The sequence below is a fragment of the Callithrix jacchus genome, chromosome 15 (assembly GCF_049354715.1).
Source record: "Callithrix jacchus isolate 240 chromosome 15, calJac240_pri, whole genome shotgun sequence".
NCBI classification, from domain to species: domain Eukaryota; kingdom Metazoa; phylum Chordata; class Mammalia; order Primates; family Cebidae; genus Callithrix; species Callithrix jacchus.
The window spans coordinates 40,122,171-40,145,250 of NC_133516.1; the positions used below are offsets into that span (position 1 = coordinate 40,122,171).

General features: G+C 44.3%; 1 protein-coding gene across 27 annotated transcripts in view; it reads left to right on the forward strand.

Moving 5' to 3' along the window:
* Positions 1–2,158: 2,158 nt before the first annotated feature.
* PXK (PX domain containing serine/threonine kinase like) overlaps positions 2,159–23,080 on the forward strand; it is a 94,996-nt gene continuing 74,074 nt past the window's right edge. For all 27 annotated transcript variants that reach the window (XM_035275922.3, XM_054245808.2, XM_054245806.2 and 24 more), the window contains exon 1: positions 2,159–2,348. In XM_035275922.3, the coding sequence (XP_035131813.2) occupies positions 2,247–2,348 (102 nt within the window). In that variant the 5' untranslated portion in view covers positions 2,159–2,246. The remainder of the gene's footprint in view (positions 2,349–23,080) is intronic.

Sequence of the window (23,080 nt, forward strand, 5' to 3'; positions counted from 1 at the left end):
GAATCCTCCCTAAATGACATATGGTTTTGCTTTAATAGACTGCTGCTTTTAAATACAGTGAGACAAAAATGGAATGGAGGGAGAGTTCTGATTATTTTAGGGCTGAATCATGAAGTTCCATGATTCCTTCTTCACATCTAGCTTGATTTATTGGATCTTGGCCCCCGAGGCCAATCTGTCATGGCCACTTGACTCCATGGGGCTGCCCAGCAATCCCATTAAGCTTGAGATCTGGAGAAGGGATATTTTATATATGATGTGGGCCTTTCCTGTGATGTCAAATTTTGGTGGTAGTGGTGGGATTGCCAAGAAACTTTGTTTTCTTATCTGAAATGTAGAAGTTTAGTGGAGGCAAATTTAAGAATTAGGAACCTTCCATTCTATGAGCTGTAGGGGAAGGAGGAAACTAATATTGACTTTGTTTTTCCAGAGACAGAGTCTTGCTCTGTTGCCTAAGCTGGAGTGAAGTGGCATGATCATGGCTCACTGCAGCTTCAACCTCCTGTGCTCAAAAAATTCTCCCACCTAAGCCTTCTCCTGAGTAGTTGGGACCACAGGTGTGAGCCATCATGCCCAGTTATTTTTAATTTTTTTTTTAGAGATGGGCTCTCACCATATTGCCCAGGCTGAACTCCTTGGCTCAAGCCATCCACTCTCCTCAGCATCCCAAAGTGCTGGGATTACAAAGGTGAGCCATCACAACTGACCACTGTTTGAGGTTTTTGTTTGTTTGTTTTGTGTTTGTTTGTTTAAGATGGAGTCTCACTCTGTCACCTAGGCTGGAGTAGAGTCGTACCATCTTGGCTCACTGCAACCTGTGCCTCCCGAGTTCAAGCAATTCTCCTGCCTCGGCCTTCTGAGTATCTAGGTCTACCAGGGCATGCCACCATGCCCAGCTAATTTTTGTATTTTTAGTAGAGGGGGTTTTTGCCATGTTGGCTAGGATAGTCTCAAACTCCTGACCTCCGGTGATCCATCTGCCTTGCCACTCCCAAAGTACTGGGATTACAAGCGTGAGCGGTGGCGCCTGACTACTGTTTGAGTTTTTATTAAAACTCAAGGTGCCAAGCCCCTTCCCAGTCTACTGCATTCCTTGTATTAACCGTTTCATACAAATAACATTATCTCCACTTTGCAGATTGGGGAGCTGGGACTCAGAGAGGTTGGGTAACTTATTCAAGATCACACAGCTGGTAAATGCTAGAGCCACGGAGATGATGGTCATCCTATTCTAAACTTAACTCTTCACTATCCTGGAATGCTGCCCTAGGAGAGGGCAGTGTGGGTGAAACTTCTATGTGTGTATGGGGGGTAGGGGATAAGGTGGTGCCAGGATTATGGCTTTGGGTTCAGGCAGACTGTGGGCTGATTTAGGGCTGAGAAGTTAATCACAAGTTTCTCGGGCTTGGCTCTTGGTTTGAAGGTCTTCGAGTCCATGTGGTGGGATCAAAAACTCCCAAGTCTAAGGGATGTGGCTGAGCAGGCAGTGGGAGCCAAGAGTAGAGGCTAGGGGTCTCTGGACCATTTTATAGGGTCTCCAGTTCTTAGAGCTTGGGTCCGAGTGTTCTGGGTTCCAAGGTCTGCAATTATGGGGTCCAGCTCTTAGGTGTTCAGGTCTGAAGAGCTGGTTCAAGAGTCCCTGTGAAGTCTCAATCTGAAGGGCTTGTTTCAGAAAGCCTCTGGGTCTGCAGGGCTCAGACTGGGGGATCCCATCCTGAAGGCCCTTTTTCTGAGTTCTTGGGCCTGGAGGTATGAGAGAGGTCCAGTTCTGAGGATTTCAAGACGTACAGTCCCAGAAAAGCACAGTTCTGAGAGGCCTGGTTTGGAAATCTCGCCCTGAAGATTCCTGGATCCCAGGGCTCAGGACCAAGCGTCTCTGGATCCGAGGATCCTGGTGGTGATGGCTTAGGGTGGTGTTCCCAGATCCGATGCCCGGAGCTAAGGGCACCGAGTCTGCGGTGCGGCTGCGAGGAGCTGGGAGGCGTAGGCTCTTGGCAGCCGTGAGGCGGATGCGCGGACCTGAGGGCGGCAGTGCTGGCGGCCCCCGCGTCGTCTCCGCTAGGTCGGCGCTAGGACTCCGGGGCGGTGGCGGCAGTGGGACAGGCGGCGCTAGGACCCCACGGGCCCGGCAGAGCGTGGGGCGGCGCGTGTTGACAGCGGCGGCGTTGGAGCCTGGCGGGCGGCGGGAGTCGGCGCTTCGGGTTCCTGCCTCGCGTCCCTGGGCGGCGGCGGCCGGGCGTCCCGGGATGGCCTTCATGGAGAAGCCGCCAGCCGGCAAGGTGCTGTTGGACGACACGGTGCCGTTGACAGCAGCCATCGAGGCGAGCCAGAGCCTGCAGTCCCACACGGTGCGCGGCCCTGCGGGCGGGCGGGCGGGCGGTCGGCTTGGGGTGGCCCCGGGCCACGAAGGGGCTGCGGGCTGCAGGGCGCTGGCCGGACAGGGTCGTCGGACGGGGACCGGGCCACAGGGTGGGCGGCCTTGGCCAGGAAGGCTGTGGCGCGCCGCTGGGTCTGGGTCAGGGCCCCCGGGGCCCAGGCGAACGCAGAGGCCCGGAGGGGCAGAGGATGGGGAACGCAGCCCCCGGCGCCGCGGAGTGGAAGGAGCTCGGCGGCGACCTGGAAAGCGCCTCGGAGTTCGGGGGCGGGAGGTGCGGGAGCCCCGGGCTCACCTTGGACGAGGGGAGCGGGAACGAGACCACTCAAGACTATCCACTTCTGCCCGCCGCCAGCCTTTTCCTTTTTGAGGCCGTGGAGTTTCCTTCTGGCAGCAGAGGGTCTGGGTGATGCGACTGAGGGTGTACCGGGCCAAATGGAAGTGTGCCTTCAGAGCCTACTTGTTGGGACAGCAGAGTGCAAGTGGCTGGGGTCTGCAGCCCAGTTTCCTGGTCAGCCGGTTGGCCCTGGCCCGGGGAAGTGGTGGGGGCGGCAGCCAGAGGGGACTGCTGAAGCAGGTGTATGAATGTGCTTCTCTAACTTGCTCTTTAGTGGGCAATGGTGGCATTCATTTGGGTTTAAAATCCACTCGAGTAGCATAAAGGAGTAATAGGTCCTCATAGTAAACACGGACAGAGTTCTTTTCTGCTATATATACTGTCTTTTATGGGGCTTTAAAACCGTGGTTGTTTTCATTTGCTTGTACCTTATTTTGAAAGGTACACTATGCATTATAATTTACAAGCAATAAATCCAGGAACCAGCAAGAAACCTGGGGCTACCAGCCAGTGGGACTTTTTTGGAGAAGTGATGAATGAGGAGAGATTCCTTCAATTGTGATGTTTTGTCAGGCCACCGAATCAGTTTCAGGCTCAGAGGCTTGTTTGTTTATCATAGCAGTGTGTTTGGGGGATCATCATCTGGAGGCTAAAGCCCACAATAGCCTTCTGTTTCTTTTCTTTCAAGCTCTTCTGGTGACTTCAAAGAGACCTTTCATTCTGTTGCATTAAAGTGAGACTTTTTTGAACCTCGGTTTCCTCTTCTGACAACCATGCTTTGTAGGGCTTGAATTGTTCGAAGCATTCACTTCCAGTTAATAATATGATTATCTTTTTAAAAAATGTGATTTATTTCACTCTGTGTATCTTTAGTCATATTCTATAGACACGTGAGAAGGCACATATAGGACTCCCTTGCTATCATTTGCACCTAAAGGGAGTATGGCTTAAGGGTTGAAATTTAGGATAGGGAGTCAAGAGTAATTCAGCTAGGAAGTTTGATTTTTGACTTGACTATTGGCAAATAAGTCTTATAACCTTTCAGTCCTTCAGGTTTATTTTGCGTTGAAAGTAAAGAGATAGATGTTTATAAATACTCACAAATTACTTTCTTTAGGAAGCATTCCATGCTTTCTACAGCCCATGTGCCTCCCCACACCTTAATCTTGATTGGTTTGTCCTGTAATTACTTCTTTTAATTTTTCTCTCCACCAGGCTACAAGAGAGGGACACTTCTTTCTCACTCTTGGGTCTTATTCTCTGGTTTTTGATAGGATTTCAAATGTGCTTATTGAATGACTGAATAATTGAACTTCAACCTTACTATGCCTCTTTTTCTGTTTGTGTAAACTGGTAATTATGAAAATTGAAAAAATAACTTAGAGATCATTGCTTTAGGTGGTGAAGGATGTAATAGGATTCTGTTTTTATTGTGGATCTTTTCCGTGTGTGTGTGTGTGTGTGTGTGTGTGTGTGTAGAGACAGTGTCTCACCATGTTGTCCAGTGTCCAGCCTGGTCTGGAACGCCTGGAGTCAGGCCATCCTCCCACCTCAGCCCCACAAGGTGCTGGTATACAGACATGAGCCACTACACTTGGCCTCTGCAGATCTTTTCTTTAAAAAATAAAACAATTGAGGGTAGAAAATGGCAGTTCTTACAGTGATGACTGAATATGAAAGACAGTGACTCACAGGAGACCCACAGAGGCAGATGTGTTGGAGTAAAAAACTGTAGCATTGTCTTGCATAATTTTTTGACTGTTCTGTGTTCTTGTCATTTTAGCTGTAAAGTTTGACTGAGAAATGTTGCATCAGCCCTGAACTTTATTGAGAAAATCATATGCTGATGCAAACTTTTTGGACTATTGGTGTCTTATGAGTAAAACAGGAACTGTTGGAAATTATTCTGGAAATAAGTAGTTGCTAAGAGTGGTATGTAGAAGAGAAAGGCACTGTTTTTTCTTGGGAAGATTGAAGATGGCTTTCCGGCCCAGTAGCTGAAGGGAGACGGTGTTCCAAAAGTCAGAGCTCTACTCTCCCTTTGAAATGCTGACTCTCTAGGAAGTTGCTCATTGGCTGTAGACAGAAACTTACAGAGATAGAAGCAGCCTTGGGGTTGGAAAGGCACAACTTTAATACAGGTTTGGGCTGATACTTGCTAGTCATGTGATACAGGCTGGGCGAGCCACCTAAACCTTTTTGAAGTTTAGTTTTGTCATCTGTAAATGAGAGTAATAAATGCCTGCCCTGACTGCCTCCCAAGGTTATTAGGAAGATTAAATGAAATCATCTTGATGAAGTATTTGTAAAGTGCATTCCTTCCTCCTTCCATCTCATCACTCCCTGACAACATTTGTGCAAAGGGTTAAACACATTAGGGGGTATTATTGCAAGTAAGCTCATTTCTGTCCATAGTTCCTTTCATTTATCAAAGTGGTTTAGCCTTGGGAAACATATATATATAATATATGTATTATATATATATATATAACATATATGTATTATATATATAACATATATGTATTATATATATGTTATATATACATAACATATAATACATATAACATATTTATAACATTTATTTTTATAACATATATATATGTTTCCCAAGGCTAAACTACCTTGATAAATGAAAAAAATATGTATATGTATATATATACATATTTTTTAATAGCATTGAGGTTTTTACTGTGTTGCCCAGACTGATCTTGAACTCCTGGCCTCCAGTGATCCTCCAACCTTGGCCTCCAAAAGAGCTGAGATTATAGGCATGAGCCACTGCACCCAGCTGGGAGACAATCTATAACACAAAATGATTCAGGATTTATGAAATTGGTAGGGAAAAATTCTGTGGTTTGGAAAATTGAGTCACCAGAAGGTTGAAGGGAATCCAAGGTCACCACCAGAAAGGCGTATTGGGATGAGCAGCTGGCAGAAAGGACGCGTGTTGGTAGGCGATTCTGTGCTTTGCTGTGGTTTGATTTTATTTTTATTTTTATGGAGCAAAATGAATTTAGTTTTAAGAGCTAGACCAGCCCTCTGCTGCAAGGAAATGAAGCTTCTATAAAATCAGAAAGGCTAATATTTAGGGGGAAGATGCTTTCAGGTTGAGTTTGGAGGAAGAAGGAGGATTTTCCAAACAAAAGAAATTCTGGTGAAAAGCCACACAGGTAAGTTGTGAGAAAATTTGAGAGGACCAAGAGAGGGCAAGGGAAATACATGTTCTTGGCTACATAAAAGGGAAAACTTTTTAAAGTCAGTAGACTAAAAAAATGCTTACCTAGCTGAAATAGAACCAGAGGAAACAGTTTTGGAAAGCGTTGTTATCAAATGTGCAGATCCAGTTTTTGCTGGTGGGTAGGCTGTGTGTGACAGCTTTTCATCTCAGTTTTCTCCTTTTTAAATATTTTTCTTTGGGGTTCATCTGGATCAGGGACTATTTATCTTCCAATTGGACATTTTGTTTTTGAGAAACAGATAATTATAGTGACAGTTAAGGCATAACAGAGAACATTCTTAAAAACCCGTGGAAAAGATAATATTACATGTTAAAATCTTTACTGAAAATGGATCTCTCCTTGAACTTTTGATATTTGGAAACTGCATTCCTGCATGGCTTATTTATTCAGCTATACTCATTCATTCAACAAAAATATATTAAGTGCCTACTATGTGCCAGGCACATGCTAGAGATGGAATGGTGAACCAGACAGCTCCTGCATTCATGGAGCTTTTGTTCTGTTGGATTTGGAGGTCTTTTTTTTTTTTTTTTTTTTTTTGAGATGGAGTTTCGCTCTTGTTACCCAGGCTGGAGTGCATGGCGCGATCTCGGCTCACGGCAACCTCCGCCTCCTGGGTTCAGGCAATTCTCCTGCCTCAGCCTCCTGAGTAGCTGGGATTACAGGCACACGCCACTGTGTCCAGCTAATTTTTTGTATTTTTAGTAGAGACGGGGTTTCACCATGTTGACCAGGATGGTCTTGATCTCTTGACCTCGTGATCCACCCGCCTCAGCCTCTCAAAGTGCTTGGATTACGGGCGTGAGCCACCGCGCCCGGCCTGGAGGTCTTTTTAAATTTTTGTTTTGAGACAGGGTCTTACTCTGTCACCCAGGCTAGCGTGCAGGATCACAGTTCACGGCAGTCTCAATTTCCTGGCTCAAGTAATCCTCCTGCCTCAGCTTCCTGAGTAGCTGGGACTACAGGCATGCACCACCATACCTTTCTAATTCTTTGATTTTTAGTAGAGATGGGGTCTTGATATGTTGTCCAGATTGGTCTCAAACTCCTCAGCTCAAGTGATCCTCCTGCCTTGGCCTCCCAGAATGCTGGGATTACAGGCATGAGCCACTGCACCCAGCCTCAACTAGGATCTTTACCTTCATAAAACAGATGGTTTTAGAGGTTTGGGTTTCTGAGCTTTAGCTTCTTAATCAATTACCCTTTTTATAGACTTTTAAACTCTATTTATTCATCACCAGAATAACTATTGAAATGTAATGCCAAATTAGGAGACATTATTGCCTTCAGATCCTGAAATCTTAAGATAATCCAGTACTCAGTATCAGAATTTGAACTTCCTTTTAGAATGCTCTTTGGAAGTTTCTTTAGAATTCCAAGTTATACTGAATACTTAAAAAAAAGTTCTTTAGGCCAGGTGTGGTGGCTTATGCCTGTAATCCCAGCACTTTGGGAGGCTGAGGCGGGTGGATCATCTGAGGTCAGAAGTTCAAGACCAGCCTGGCCAACATGGTGAAACCCTGTCTCTACTAAAAATACAAAAATTAGCCAGGTGTGGTGGTATATGCCTTTAGTCCCAGCTAGCTGGGAGGCTGAGGCAGAAGAATCACTTGAACCTGGGAGGCAGCGGTTGCAGTGAGCCAAGATTGCGCCATTGCACTCCAGCCTGGGCAACAGAGCAACACTCTATCTCAAAAAAAAAAAAAAAAATTCTTTAAAGATGTTTGTATTAGATAGATTGTGTGATAGTTAACTTTCAGCACTTCTACACATTATAATAAGATATAAGAGCCGTTATTTGCTGGGCATCTATTCCATGTGGTTATGTATTTTTCCCCACTTGTCTTAGAAACCTGAGATGAAAGCAGTCAGAAAACCTTGAATTGAAAGCTTTTAGGTACTGGCAATTAGTTCATTTAGAGATTGTAAGTTGTCTCTTTCTATTGAAGAAGTTGTTTTTTGCTGTTCTTGTTTATTTATTTATTTATTTATTTGAGATGGAGTCTTACTCTGTTGTCCATGCTGGAGTGCAATGGTGCGATCTCAGCTCACTGCAACTCTGCCTCCTGGGTTCAAGTAATTCTCCTGCCTCACCTCTCGAGTAGCTGGGATTATAGGCGCCAGCCACCACATCAAATACAATTTTTGTATTTTGAGTAGAGACAGGGTTTTACCATGTTGGCCAGGCTGGTCTTGAACTCCTGAGATCAAGTGATCTGCCCACCTTGGCCTCCCAAAGTGCTGGGATTACAGGCATGCCTGACTGAGAGTTGTTTTTTTTTTGCAGCCTCATTTATGGGCTGTTGATACTTAATTCCCGTTTGAGAATTATCCCATGAGAAAGGTGTCTCATAATAGGAATATAAATCCAAGCACCTGACTATAATTACTAGGAAGAAATCTAAGATTCTGGGGCTGAGGTTTATTTTATGTGAAAAGGTGGTTACATGTTTTGCTTCCCTAGGGAACAGTGGAAAGAGCCACCCATGTGTACTTAGTTTCCATATGGATTGTGATTTCGAGATTGTTCAATATATAGATTTTTTTTTTTTTTTAAGACTGGGTCTCACTCTGTCACCCAGGCTGGAGGGCAGTGGAGCAGTCGTGGCTCACTATAGCTTTGACCTCTCCAGCTCAAAGGATCCTTCTGCCTTAGCCTCCTGAGTAGCTGGAACTTCAAGCACACATCACAACACTTGGCTAATTTTTAAATTTTCTATAGAGACAGTGCCTCTCTGTGTTGCCCAGGCTGGTCTCAAACTCTTGGCCTTGAGTGATCCTCACACCTTGGCCTCCCAAAGTGCTGGGATTACAAGTGTGAGCCGCTGTACCCAGCCTAAATTATTGATTGGAAGTTTAAATGGGTTATTTGGAGCAAGTAAAATAAACCCTCTGTTCCTCACTGCAGGTCAGGTAGTGGTTTCCTTTCAGGCTGCTAGAGGTTTTGGGGTAGCTTCATAGGAATATGTTCCAACTTTTGGTATCCTGAGTAAGGGGGAAATGGACCCCATTTTAGAAGTCATAAGAGCTTAAGTGTTTGGGATGTCAGAGGGGGAGTAATAGAGTTTTTCCTTTGTTTTTTTTCCCTTAAACTAGAAGTCATTCTTATCAGTGCCTTCCTTTGCAAACACCAAGGATGTAGAGGAGGAAGTTAAAGTTGACTCCTCTTCAGAATAGATGACAATGGCCCTGCTTTGTGGTTTGAAACTTTTGACTTAAGAATAAGGAACAAGTGCTTTGTCTTGGGTAAATTTGGACCTCAGGAGGAGGAGAGTTTCTTTAGATTGACCATTTAGTCTCCAGCTCACCTTGCTGACAACCACATTTGAAGTAAATAACCATTTTTAGTTGAAGTTAAAATACCAAGTGTTTTGAGCCAGGTGTAGTAGCTCATGCCTGAAATCCCAGCACTTTGGGAGACCAGGACGGGCAGGTCATTTGAGGTCAGGAGTTTGAGACCAGCCTGGCCAACATGTTAAAACCCCATTTCTACTAAGAGTACAAAAATTAGCTAGGAGTGGTAGTGTAATCCCAGTTACCAGGGAGGCTGAGGCAGCATAATTGCTTAAACCCAGGGGACAGAGGTTGCGGTGAGCCAAGATCATACCACTGCATTGCAGCCTGGACAACAGAGTTAGACTGTCTCAAAAAAAAAAAAAAATCTTTATATAATTCACATATCATATGAGTCACTCATTTAAAGCATACAATTCAATGGCTGTTGGTATATTTACAGAATTGTGTATTCATCACCACAATCAATCTTAGAACATTTTCTTTCTTTCTTTTCTTTTCTTTTCCTTCTTTCTTTCCTTCTTTCCTCCTTCCTTCCTTCCTTCCTTTCTTTCTCTCTTTCTCTCTTTCTTTCTTTCTTTTCTCTTTCTTTCTTTCTTGAGATAGAATCTCACTCTGTTGCCCAGGCTGGAGTGCAGTGGTGTGATCTTTGCCCACTGCAACCTTCACCTCCTGGGTTCAAGTGATTTTCCTGCCTCAGCCTCCCAAGTAGCTGGGACTACAGGCACCCATCACCACACCTGGCTAATTTTTGTATTTTTAGTAGAGATGGGGTTTCACCATGTTGGCCAGGCTGGTCTTGAACTCCTGACCTCAGGTGATTGGCCTACCTTGGCTTCCCAAAGTGCTAAGATACAGGCGTGAGCCACCACACCCTGCCAGAACATTTTCAATACCCCAAAAAGAAGCCTTAGTCATCACCCTGTTTTATAACTCAGAATATGTTATGTTTTTCTTTTTAAACCTACAGGGCTGCCAAACTCATTTAATATAAACACCTCTTTATCAAACTCCCAAGAAATAACCAAGTTGTTCTATTGTTATTGGAATTGTTTCAGAATATATTCTAAGCACAAGCTCTTCCAGCCCAACTTCTTTAAGGATCTCATCAGAGGGACTGCTTCTCTATCGATAAACACCCATGCACCTCTCTTTGTGACCTCTTAGAACCTCACTGACCTGAAGCCCATTCTTAGGCTGTGGATCTTAGGGTAAGAATCACTGTTGGAAAAACTTTTTTAGGCTGGGCACTGGGGCTCATGCCTATAATCCTAGCACTTTGAGAGACTGAGATGGATGACTGGCTTGAGGCCAGAAGTTCAAGACCAGCTTGGGCAACGTAGTAAAACCCCATCTCTGCTAAAAATACAAAGATTAGCCAGGCAAGGTGGCGCGTGCCTGTAGTCCCAGGCTACTTGGGAAGCTAAGGCCTGAGAATCCCTTGAACCTGGGAGGCAGAGGTTGCAGTGAGCCGAGATCATGCCAATGCACTCCAGCCTGGGCAACAGAGTGAGATGGTCTCAAAAAAAAAAAAAAAAAAAGAAAACCTTTTTAAAATTGTAAACTTAGAGTATTACTTATTTTAGTTGGTGTTAGTTGGTGAAACATGTACATCTGAAAAATGTACTATAATACCATCTATCTCCTACTTAAAGCAAATCCTGTATTCAGAGCAATAGATGAACTGTGTCCTGTGAGTTTGAAAACAAATTGCTTTGGGTTGCAGCCTGCCTGGTGTGCTTAAGTGTGTGCACTGATGACTTATTAGACAGTGGCATGGGGAAGGGCAGAGGCCTCTGTGCCGGAAAGCAGGGTTCTGGAGCACTAGTCATGGCTCCACCTGCTGTCACAGCACCTCTTTATAATATTTAAACAAGGCTGCTCACATTTCTTTGATGTGTTCATCAGAAATAGGTCATTTCTCCTCATTAATTCAGTTGAGGCTTTTTTGCTGGACTTGGGGAAGTGAATGGAGTGTTGGTGTGGGAGAATCCTGGATCTCAAAATGTCTAAGAGCCACCTGTAATAGTGAAAAGGGAAAGCAGCGTTGTTCATTCATTGCCTTCCTTTTGAGCCTGCCCTTCCCCCAGGTAACAAGTGATTCCTGGGCAGGGATTCATTGCACTTTAGTCTTGCTCACATTCCTCTTTGCAGAAGTAGAGGGACATGAAGCCAGAAAGAAGTGGGCCTGTTCACACCAGACCTCTAGCACAGGCCAGCACCACAGCACCCTGCCTGGTCCACGAGAGCACAGGGAATGGCAGAGTGTCATATTACCATGCTGTAGGCATCTATGCATGTGACCATGTAGCCCACCATATTCATCAGCAGCCTGGCACTGGTTTATTCCACAGGTACTTCTCAAGCTCTCGCTCTTTGATGGGCATTGTGGTCTCTAGGAATGCAGTGGTGAGTAGTCCCTGGTCTAGGGGGGTCTCATGATGTTGAGGGTAGACAGGAGGGTCTGTGCATAGAGGACTCACCTCTGCTTTTTCCCACTCTGTGGATGGTAAGGGGCACGGGCAGCTTGTTCTGCCTCTTTGAAGCTTGTTTTGTTTTTTTAACTCTAAATCCAGACTTTATGTATTGCTGTGTTGATTCAGTTTTAAACTAGCCAGTTCCCGGCACGTAGATAGTAAGCATGCAGCAAGCATTGCTGAATAAGTGAATTTGAGAATGAATTGGGGGTAAAGCTCAGGAAACCCTTCTTGTGCACTGCTGCCGACCATCATGCCTGTCACGCGGGATACTGGATACTTTTACCTCTTGCCAGCCAAGCTGGATGTAATTTTGCTTCCTCTGAAATTCCCAGAGTATATCTGCCCCAAAGGTACATTCATTTTACATCTATTACTTCTTACTACCCTGTTTTCTGTTTATAACCCCCCTCCTCCAATCCCACACAGGTAAAACTGTGTATAATTGTAGAGAGCAACAATGGCTTAATGACCTTGGACAAATTGCTGCTTGATTTCTCCAGCCTCAGTTTCTTCGTCCGTAAAGTGAGGATAGAAAGAGTATGTTAGGACTGCTGTGAGGATTAACTGAGCTCATCCACATGGATCATTCAGAACACAGCCCAGCACTTAAGTGTCAGCTGTTTTGCCGTTTCTTACTGTTGTATTTGCCAGAGAACTCAAGTATTTCCTAGTGCTTTTTTGGCATTCAAATATATGTTTTGAATGGGAAAAAGAAAATTACTTATTTAAAAGTTTGTGTCACTGTCAACTGTGATTACTCTGCTAATAAGTGGCAAAAAGCATCACTGATACTTCAAAGAGCAGCTTTCCTCCTGTTTTTTCCTTTTTACCCTGGAGTAACACTTTTTGACAGCCATACTTGGGAGGTGCAGCACAGGGCCTCCTTACGAGGCTGCAGAGTTGGCTAATGGTGTTCAATGGTGACAAAAAAGACAGGTGGTTGGCCGGGCGCAGTGGCTCATGCCTGTAATCCCAGCACTTTGGGAGGCCAAGGTGGGCAGATCACCTGAGGCAAGGAGTTTGAGACTAGCCTGGCCAACATGGCAAAACCCTGTCTCTACTAAAAATACAAAAAAAATTTAGCTAGGTGTGGTGGCAGGCACCTGTAATCCCAGCTACTAAGGAGGCAGAGGCAGAAAAATCGCTTGAACATGGGAGGCAGAGGCTGAGTGAGTTGAAATAACACCATTGCACTCCAGTCTGGGCAATAAGAGCAAAACTCTGTCCCCCCCCCCCAAAAAAAAAAAAAAAAAAAGACAAGTGGACAGGCCATGGGGCTTAGCCTTGAGCTTCTGGAGGCCAGATCTGAAGGGAGGCAGCCCCTAGCGTGCCAGCTCTTCCTCTCCCAGCTTTTGTTAATCACTAGAGGGGTTCCAACATCAGTACACAGACATTTGATCTCAGGAACATTAACAGATACTTACAGAGACTTCTGGGTGCCAGGCTCTGTGCTGCCTATTAAGTTAAAAAGATGAATGAAGCAGGGAACTGACATCCTAGTGATGGATATAGCAGCCACAAAAGCAAATATGAAGCAAAGTACCAAAGGGCTCCTCTGCCTGGGAGAGCAGTGTGCAGGGGAAAGGCTGGTCAGGTCCTCCCTACAGCTTAGGGAACTTGGAGTGGTTAACAGAGGAGCCAGCATTTCAGAGGAAATGTTCTAAATCAGCATACTTCAGCCTGTTTAAACTTGCAAATGCCTTTCATAGTTATAGTGAATCGTACAAACTCTCTCTAGAAGTGATTTTAAATAGAAAAAAATGTATTTAGATTAGTATATTACTAAAAATTATATTGCTTGGGATCTAAATTATATATATTTTTAAATTGTGATAAGAGGAATACAACTTAAGGCCCTGAAAAACAGCATCCTCAGAAAACTTGTAGAAATACCATTTTTTGATGATTCTCACTTGTATTTCTCACTAACTTCTCACTGACATGTGTTTTGTCATTGGCATTGCTTGAGCCTACATTTAGCCACTGGTTTATTATGGATGTAAATGAAATCATCTATGACTAAGAGCAAAGTCAATTAAAATACTATGTAATGGTAAAAACTGTGATAAACCAACTGAGTTATGAACACACTTACGACTTCTACAACTCATCCCATGCTTCCTGTGTGCCTGTTTGGAAGCTCCTACTCTATTCTAGGTTAAAGGGAAAAATATTTGTGTTATTGTTTTATTGATATTTATTATTTTTAAGAAGTAGAAATAGCCTAATAGCCTTTAACACATAAATCCTGAAACACCTTCTGGGCCTCTTGTTCATTCTCTTCCAAACTCAGTAACCCACCATAAGGATCTTAGTTTAAAAATCTGAAGAATGATTCTTCTCTGAGGCCAAGGTTACATTTGTAGACTTCAGGAGTTCATTAGTTCATTCAGCAGATACTGCTGTGAGTATGCCCTGTGTTCCTGACATGTCCTAGGCACTTGAGGTACAGGTTCCTGCCTTCATCTGTTTATTCATTCCATCTGGGTTTATTTGGGAAGATTCTGGTGTGGGGTAAAAGACGGAAAAGGAAGACTAGAGCCAATTGTGGGGCCTCTTGGATTCCAGATTAAGGAATCTGAACAACAGTGAGGGGATTTGAGTGGATATGTGGCTCATAAAAGTGGCATTTTAGGAAGCTTAGTTTGCTGTCTCTGTACAAGGTACAGTAAAAAGGGTAAAGGAAGACGAGAAGAGAGTCAAGGGTGATAATGGAACAGTGAAGTTAGAGAGGCCGCAGCTCAGGTCTATGACAGGGAGAGGGCAGGAAGAGTCTGCCAAGTAGAGGCCACAAGGGAAACAGAGGCACCAAGAAATGATTAGAGAAGTAGTACAAGGTAGATGCAGGGTAGCTGGCTTTCCCAGGAAGATGATGAGTCTAAGTTTGGTTTTAGATATCTTGAGTAATACTGAAAAGGGAGTGTTACTTGTCATAATAGCTGACATTGTTTAAGCATTCACTGTGTGCCAAGCCAAGTGCTTTATAGTAACTCTATAATTCTTTCTTTCTTTCTTTTTTTTTTTTTTGAGGCAGTCTCTCTCATCCAGGCTGGAGTGCAGTGGTGTGATCTTGGCTCACTGTAGCCTCAACCTTCTGGGCTCAAGCAATCCTTCCACCTCAGCCTCTAGTAGCTAAGTCCACAGGCTTGCACCACCACACCTGGCTAAGTCTGTTTTTTTTTTTTTGGAAGGGGAGGTGGGTGGAGTCACCTAGGCTGGAGTGGTGCAGTGATGAGATCTTGGCTCACCGCAACCTCCACCTCCCAGGTTCAAGCCATTCTCCTGCCATAGCTTCCCAAGTAGATGGGACTACAGGCATGTGCCATCACGCCTGGCTAATTTTTATATTTTTAGTAGAGACAGGGTTTTGCCATGTTGGCCGGGCTGGTCTTGAACTCCTGATCTCAAGTGATCTGCCTGTCTTGGCCTCCCAAAGTGCTGGGATTACATGCTTGAGCCACCATGCCCTGCCATGTTCATTGTTTATAAAGATGAGGTCTTACTATGTTACACAGGCTGGTCTGGAACTTCTGTGCTCAAGAGATTAGATATTTCTTTCTCCCTCTGTTTCTCTCTTTCTGGTCAACTTTGTTGAAATACATTTACATATAATGAAATTCAGCAATTTTAAGTATACAATTTGATAAATCTTGACAGATACACACACACGCACGCACGCACGCACACACACTTTCATCACTCCAATTATTTCCTTGGTGCCCCTTTGCAGTCCCTGCCCTCCCTCTGGTCCCTGGCAACTACTCATCTGCTTTCTCTTACTATTGTTTCATCCTTTCTATTAATAGGATGTCATCGATAAGTGGAATCTTATACAACATAGTCTTTTTTTTTTTTTTTTTTGGTCTGGCTTCTTTCACTTAGCATAAAGCTTTGAAATTCTTCTATGATGTTATATGTTTCTTTTTATCACTGAGTGGTATTCCATTGTATGGATTTAGCATTAATTTGTTATCTATTCACCAGTTGGTAGATATTTGGGTTATTTCCAGTTTGGGGCTATTATGAGTAGAGCTGCCATGAATATTTGGGTAAAATCTTTGTGTAGATATATATTTTCATTCTCCTGAGTGAGTACCTAGGAATGGAATTGCTGAGTGATAGGCTAAATGTATGTTTAACTTTATAAGAAATTGCCGGCCGGGCGCGGTGGCTCACGCCTATAATCCCGGCACTTTGGGAGGCCGAGGCGGGTGGATCACGAGGTCAAGAGATTGAGACCATCCTGGTCAACAAGGTGAAACCCCATCTCTACTAAAAATACAAAAATTAGCTGGGCATGGTGGCACGTGCCTGTAGTCCCAGCTACTTGGGAGGCTGAGGCAGGAGAATTGCTTGAACCCAGAAGGCGGAGGTTGCGGTGAGCTGAGATCGTGCCATTGCACTCCAGTCTGGGTAACAACAGCGAAACTCCATCTCAAAAAAAAAAAAGAAATTGCCAAACTTTTCTAGATTTTTGTTTTACCTTCATGATAGTTCTGAATTGTATTTGTTATTATCTCAGTTTTTTTAGTTGAAGAAAATGAGGTGAAAGAGGGTAAGAATGAAGGTTTGTATGGAGTTTTGCTTTGTTGCTCAGGCTGGAGTGCAGTGGTGCGATCTCAGCTCACTGCAACCTCCACCTCCTGGATTCAGGGTGCCTCAGCCTCCTGAATGCTGGGACTACAGGTTCGTGTGACCACACCCAACTAATTTTTATGTCTTTTTAGTAGGGATTGGGTTTTGCTCGGTTGGCCAGGTTGGTCTTGAACTCCTGGCCTCTCAAGTCATCTGCCTGCCTCTGCTTTCCAAAGTGCTGGGATTACAAGTGTAAGCCACAAGGCCCAGCTGACTAGAACTTTGAATGAAAGAAATAAGAGTTGGCAGCCATCCCTAAGCTGATCTGTTGTCAGGGACTGCAGAGTGGTAGACCTGATTGATGGCTCCACTAAGCATTGGCTAGAAGAGGGCAAGCTAGTGATCCCCTTCTGAACCACAGAACCAGACAAAGATTTGGGTGACCGTTTTCTCAGTTCTTCCATTCTGGCTGCATAGGGATGGAGTTAATTGATTACATACAATGGAGACAGGGCAGTGCTGTCCAATGGAAATACAATGCTAGCCACATTATGTAACTTTACATTTTCTAGTAGCCACATTTAAAAAGTACAAAGAAACAGGTACAAATAATTTAAATAATATATTTAACCCGATATATCCAAAACATTATAATTTCACCATGCAATCATTATAAAAAGTATTACTGTGCTCGGTGCAGTGACTAATGCCTGTAATGTCAGCTCTTTGGCAGGCTGAGGAGGGAGGATCTCTTGAGGCCAGGAGATTGAGACCAGGCTGAGCAACTTAGCAAGACCTAGTCTCTACAAAACTTAAAAAAAAAGAAGGTATGGTGGCACACACCTGTAGTCTCAGCTACTCAGGAGGTTGAGGTAGAAAAATCCCTTGAGCCCAGGAGGTGGAGACTGCAGTGAGCTATGATTGCACCACTGCACTCCAGCCTAGGTAACAGAGTGAGACTCTATATGTATTTTTTTAAATTAATATATTTTACATTCCTCTTGTCATAAAAGTATTTGAAATCTGATGTGTATTTTACAATTACAGCATATCTGATTTGGGACTAGCTGTGTATCAGGTACTCAGTGGCCACATAATGCTTGTGGCTACTATACTGGACAGCACAGATACAGACATTAAAAATAATATCTGCCAGGTATAGTAGCTCATGCCTGTAGTCCCAGTTACTAGGGAAGCTGAGGTGGGAGGATCACTTGAGCCTAGGAGTTCAAGGTTACAGTGAGCTATGATCGCACCACTGCTCTCCAGCCTGGGCAACAGAGCCAGACCCCATCTCCAAAAGAAATTAAAAATAAAATCCCAAATGTATTGTTATGGAACAAGATCCATGTTATACTAAGTGGGAGAAAAGGGAAGTTAAAACACACTGTTTAGTATGCTTTCATTTTCATAAATATCTTTTTTTTTTTTTTTGAGACGGAGTCTTACTCTGTCACCCCAGGTTCAAGCAATTCTTCTGCGTTAGCCTCCCAAGTAGCTGGGATTACAGGTGCCTGCCACCATGCCTGGCTGATTTGTGTATTTTTAGTAGAGACAGGGTTTTACCATGTTGGCCAGGCTGGTCTTGAACTCCTGACCTCAGATGATTCACCAGACTCAGACTCTCAAGCTTCTGGGATTACAGGTGTGAGTCACAGCACCCGGCCACATTTTCATAAATATCTATATTTATACCTGCAGATAAACAGTCTGTAACTGCACACTATCCAGTATTCCAGCCACTAGACTAATAAAATTAGGCTAAAAATTCAGTCCCCTTTTCACCCTATCCACATACCAAGAGCTCAGTAGTCCCTTGTGCATAGAGGCTACCATATTGAATATCAAGCCTTAGGTCACTGCTCTCTTTGAACTGCTGAACTATTTGAGAAAGACTGAGCTTAATGGATAGGACCTGCTAGCCCTGCAGCCATTGGGATTTTACAACCATTGAGGCCCAGAGCCTCTGTGGTTTTTAAGAGTAAACACACTGGAAGGAAGCTCATTGAGGTGCAACCGTTATTAGTACCTTGGGGAGTTTAACAGCACAGTGTGGAAGCAAAACAGCTTCGTGGAGGACCTTGTTCTGTTTTTGTACAACTGAAGTTAACTGCCATTCAAATTGCTGAGGACCATGTAAACCTGATGTCCACTTTAGGCATGTTCTTATAAAAATGTTCCTTTCAGGCCGGGCGTGGTGGCTCACGCCTGTAATCCCAGCACTTTGGGAGGCTGAGGCGGGCGGATCACAAGGTCAGGAGATCGAGACCATCCTGGCCAACATGGTGAAACCCCGTCTCTACTAAAAATACAAAAATTAGCTGGGCGTGATGGCGCGCACCTGTAATTCCAGCTACTCAGGAGGCTGAGGCAGGAGAATTGCTTGAACCCAGGAGGCGGAGGTTGCAGTGAGCCAAGATTGCGCCACTGCACTCCAGCCTGGCACCTGGCGACGGAGCGAGACTCTGTCTCAAAAAAAAAAATGTTCCTTTCTGCTGCTTCTTAACTGCCTGATGTATATGATGGGGCTTGCTGAACATTCAGGAGAAAAAATAGTTTCTTTCTTGTACACAGCTTCCAGGTGGTGCTCAGATTACGCTCCAGCAGTTTGTGTCCATGTAGTAGGAGGTAGGCTGCAAAGTGTAGGGGTATTAAACCAGGTGGTTGTGGTGTTCTGAGAGCTCTATTGCTATAGGAACTTGTTGTCCAGGCCCAGGTTCTTGTCCTTATTCAGCTTCCCCCTGACTTGATAGACTTGTTCTGGCTGCCCAGCTGCACTCTGTTCATCATAATGAGACTTTGGAGCATGTGAAAGCATTGTGTCCAAGGGCATAGAAGTAGGAACCGCTGTGCCCCTGAGTCAGGCCTGCCTGGGGCAGAGTCCGTTCTCATCATTTAGTAGTTGTGTACCCTTGTTTAAGGCTTCTACCCTCTCCGAGCCTCAGGGTTCTTGTATAAGAGATGTAGTGAGGCCTCCCTCCAAATATTGCTGGGAGATGGAATAAACTGAGGGCCGAAAGGCAGCGAGTTAGTGCCCCATAAGCAGAGCAGTTATACCTCCCGCTCTGAGGATGTGTGTCTGCAGGGCATGTGGTCAATTCCACAGTTGATTATGAAAGTGGAGCTAGTGTCTCAGGATGACACAGCAACATTCTCAGACTAGGCAGGATAAATTTATGTGTAGTCAACTCTTCGTTATTCTTAGTGATGGTGACCATTATTAAAACCAGTCGGGACTTCTAGATTGACTTCACCCCATTGTTTGAAGCTTCTCTTCCACTAAATGCTTCTCCAGCCCAGTTACAAATAGAAGAATTCATTTACTTTGCTTTCATCTTCTATTTTCCCAGTCTCCCCAGCACAGAGTACTAATGAGTAGTAAAATGACCAAAAGGTCCCTTGTCAAAGGAAAAAAGGTGATTGACTGCATTTATCATTGATAACATTCTAAGCTCAGATAATCTCAATCCTTATCTCTCAGAATTCCTTATTTAATTTGATTTATTTTATTTTTCTAAAAAAGGTTCTCACTCTGTCACCCAGGCTGGAGTGCAGAGGTGCAATCACAGCTCACTGCAGTTTCCATCTCTGTGGGCTTAAGGGATCCACCTGCCTCAGCCCCTCAAGTAACTGAGACTAAAGGTGCGTGCCTCCTAAAGTGCTGGGATTACGGGTGTGAACCACCGCACCTGGCCAGGATTTCTTATTTTAAAGTAGCATGTTTTAAATTACATGTGTAGCAAACTGAGAAACTTCAAAAAATTGTTTTTCCTGGTTGTAAAAATAATTTATGCTTATTGAGGATAACCTGAAAAACATAGGGGAAAAAATAGCCAAAAATGGGCATAGAATCTAGGACAACAGAGGCTGGAGACATGGATTCCTTAGAAATTAGAGACTGATACAATTGTTTCTCGTATTCAGAGAGAATGGCTGCCTTTTGTTTTTTCCTGAGCGTTCTTCAAAGTGCTGCCACTGTCCCATGCTTGCTGATTAGAGCTGTGACACATTTACCTGCAGACACTTTTGTTCGCTATTTTCTTAGCAGGGAAGAAAATGAACAGTTACAAAGCTTGCCATTGTGCTGGCTGCTCTAAATATGCTGTCTTATTTCATATTCACCAGGACTCTGTTGGGAAGGTTATGATTTTGCAGATGAGGAAACTGAAGCACAGACAAGTTAGGCTGCAAAGCTAGTAAGTGGTCGTTGGGCTTTGTTCCAGATCTCTGTGACTGGAAGGCGTGTGCCCTCTCCTGCTGGGGACTGTGGCTGTGCTGTGGAGGAGGGATGGCACATTGTGGCTGATCATTACACAGTGACCAGCCCCTCTTTCAGGTTCCGGAAGGGCTCCCAGGTTGCCTGTCTTTGAGGCAACGGACAAGGGGGAAGGTAGAGGAGACTTGGCCCGGGAGGGAGCGCTTCAGTCTCCAGTGGGTACTAAGGCGTGTTGGATGAGGAGCTGGCCGCCTCAGATACCAGGGCCCACAGAAAACCATCATTTCCAGCGGATCAGAGTTTCTGTGTTATTTTCTTTTCTAGCCTGCTGAACTTGTAGTGGGTAGTTCTCTGAGATCATGTTCACTTCATCCATTTGAACAGTTTGAGGGCATTGTTAGGATTATTGAACAGGTGAAGGTTATATTTTGTTTTGAATGACTATTTAATTGAGCTTCAGAGTTTTAAAGTTTTTTTTTTTTTTTTTGCTTTGATGTAAGATGTAATTACTGGGTTTCCATTTTAGCAAATTATGTAATTTGCGTGGGCGTTATTTAAGGGTCATTGTACTATAGAATGCTGCAGGAAGTGGCTATTTAAAAAGCCGTATCCATTCTGTAGTCATGTTTGAGGTCAAAAGGATTTTGGAGTGCTTCTTTGCGGTGTTTTTCTTCTCTGGAACATCAGCTGTCTTTGAAGTCAGTGTGGAGACCAGCTCTCTTGGTAGGAGGGCAGGAGACCATCCCACAGCAGAGAGTGTAGACTTCAAAAGGCCCGGAGAAGAGAGAAGAGAAGCATGTATGATCTTGGAGCCCATCTCACTGCAGGGATCAAAGCATATTTGCAATGTGTGCTTCGTCTCTTCTGTGAACACAAAGTAGAAACTGGGGAATTTGTTTGGCTAAAGTTAAAGCACACAATTCTATGAATTAGGTTTTTAAATAAAATTCATTTCACACAGCTGAAAAGATGTGTTTGGCTTCAGTCACCTGCCAAAATTTAGGTTAAGATGGTGATGATTCTTCAGATGCCTTTAAAAACCCTTTATGTTTTCATTAGTTTTGGGGCAGTTTTTGCATATTACTGGGTTACACAACAATTGAAATGAAACAAAGGTAGGTTCTAGCACTGAAAATCTGCAGATGAAACTACGGTAAATAATGACTACTTAGCAGAGCAAGGAGTAATCACTAATTTTAAGTGAAATATCAAGGACTGTAAGCAGCCAGGCAGGTGGCCAGTGAGCTAAGCAGAAGCCTGCAAGCTGAATTCTATGAGAATTTCCTCAGAAACCTTGCTGTCCTCTAGGATGATGTGGACTGCTGCCTGTGGCTGCAGCTGTTGTGCTATGTGACACTGATTTTGAATAGGTAGAACAGCGAAGAGAGGGGAGTAAGTAAGGGATATTTAGGATATAAACAGTCTGACTAGGTAGAGGAGGGTTTGCATGGGAAGAAAGGGTTGGGACAGTTTGGTCAGTTGTAGAAGAATGTAGAAGCTAGGCTAAGGCATTTGGATTTATCCTATGGGCCTGTGGGAGCCATGGAAGGTCCCAGAGCAGAGAGAAGTAGCATGGTGGTAGATTCCAGTCAGGTCACCTGTTTTTAGCATTCTTTTCAGGCCTTCCTGTGAAGAGAAAGTGCCAGGGGAGAAGTGGGTTTGAGAGTGAACCCAGAGGGGTGATGTGGCTAGTGGGTGCTGGTGACAAATAGGACTGCCTCCTCTCCCAGATCCACCACTTTCTAGTCAAGGCATCTATCCTTCCCCAGATCCACCACTTAGTCAAGGCATCTATCCTTCAGAGACTCATTTCCTCCAGCTGAGGAAAATGGTTCTTTCTTGCTCCCCTTAAAGAGCACTGGCAGATAGTGTGAGTGGTACCTATGGGAGCCACCACTACAGAGCCCTGTATGAGGGATTTCTAGGGGCTCAGGTTAGATACAAACCACACCCCCAAAAGACAGAAGAGCTGAGTCCTTAAGAGGAGGTGGGGAGGTATCGTGAGGGGTGGAGGAGATTATGAGGTTTGGTTAGTGGTTGCTTCATCTGTTTCCTTTCACCCATGCAAGGGGTTTTATTTTTGTGGTGTGGAGCTGCTTCCGATTTTTTTTTTTTTTGATCGGAGTCTCTCACTCTGTCGTAGGCTGGAGTACAGTGGCGCGATCTCAGCTTACTGCAACTTCTGCCCTCCTGGGTTCAAGCGATTCTTCTGCCTCACACTCCCCAGTATCTGGGATTATAAGTGTACCACCACGACCAGACAAGTTTTGTAATTTTAGTAGAGACAGGGTTTTACCATGTTGGTCAGGCTGGTCTTGAATTCCTGATCTCAGATGATCTTCCTTGGCCTCCCAAAGTACTGTAATTACAGGTGTGAGCCACCACATCTGGCCTCCAATCACTTTATGAAGTTTTAGAACAATGATTCTCGCCCCTGACTGCAAGTTAGTATCACCTGAGGAACATTTAAGACCTGCTGGCCAGGCACAGTGGCTCATGCCTGTAATCCTAACACTTTGGGACACTGAGGCGGGTGGGATCACCTGAAGTCAGGAATTCAAGACC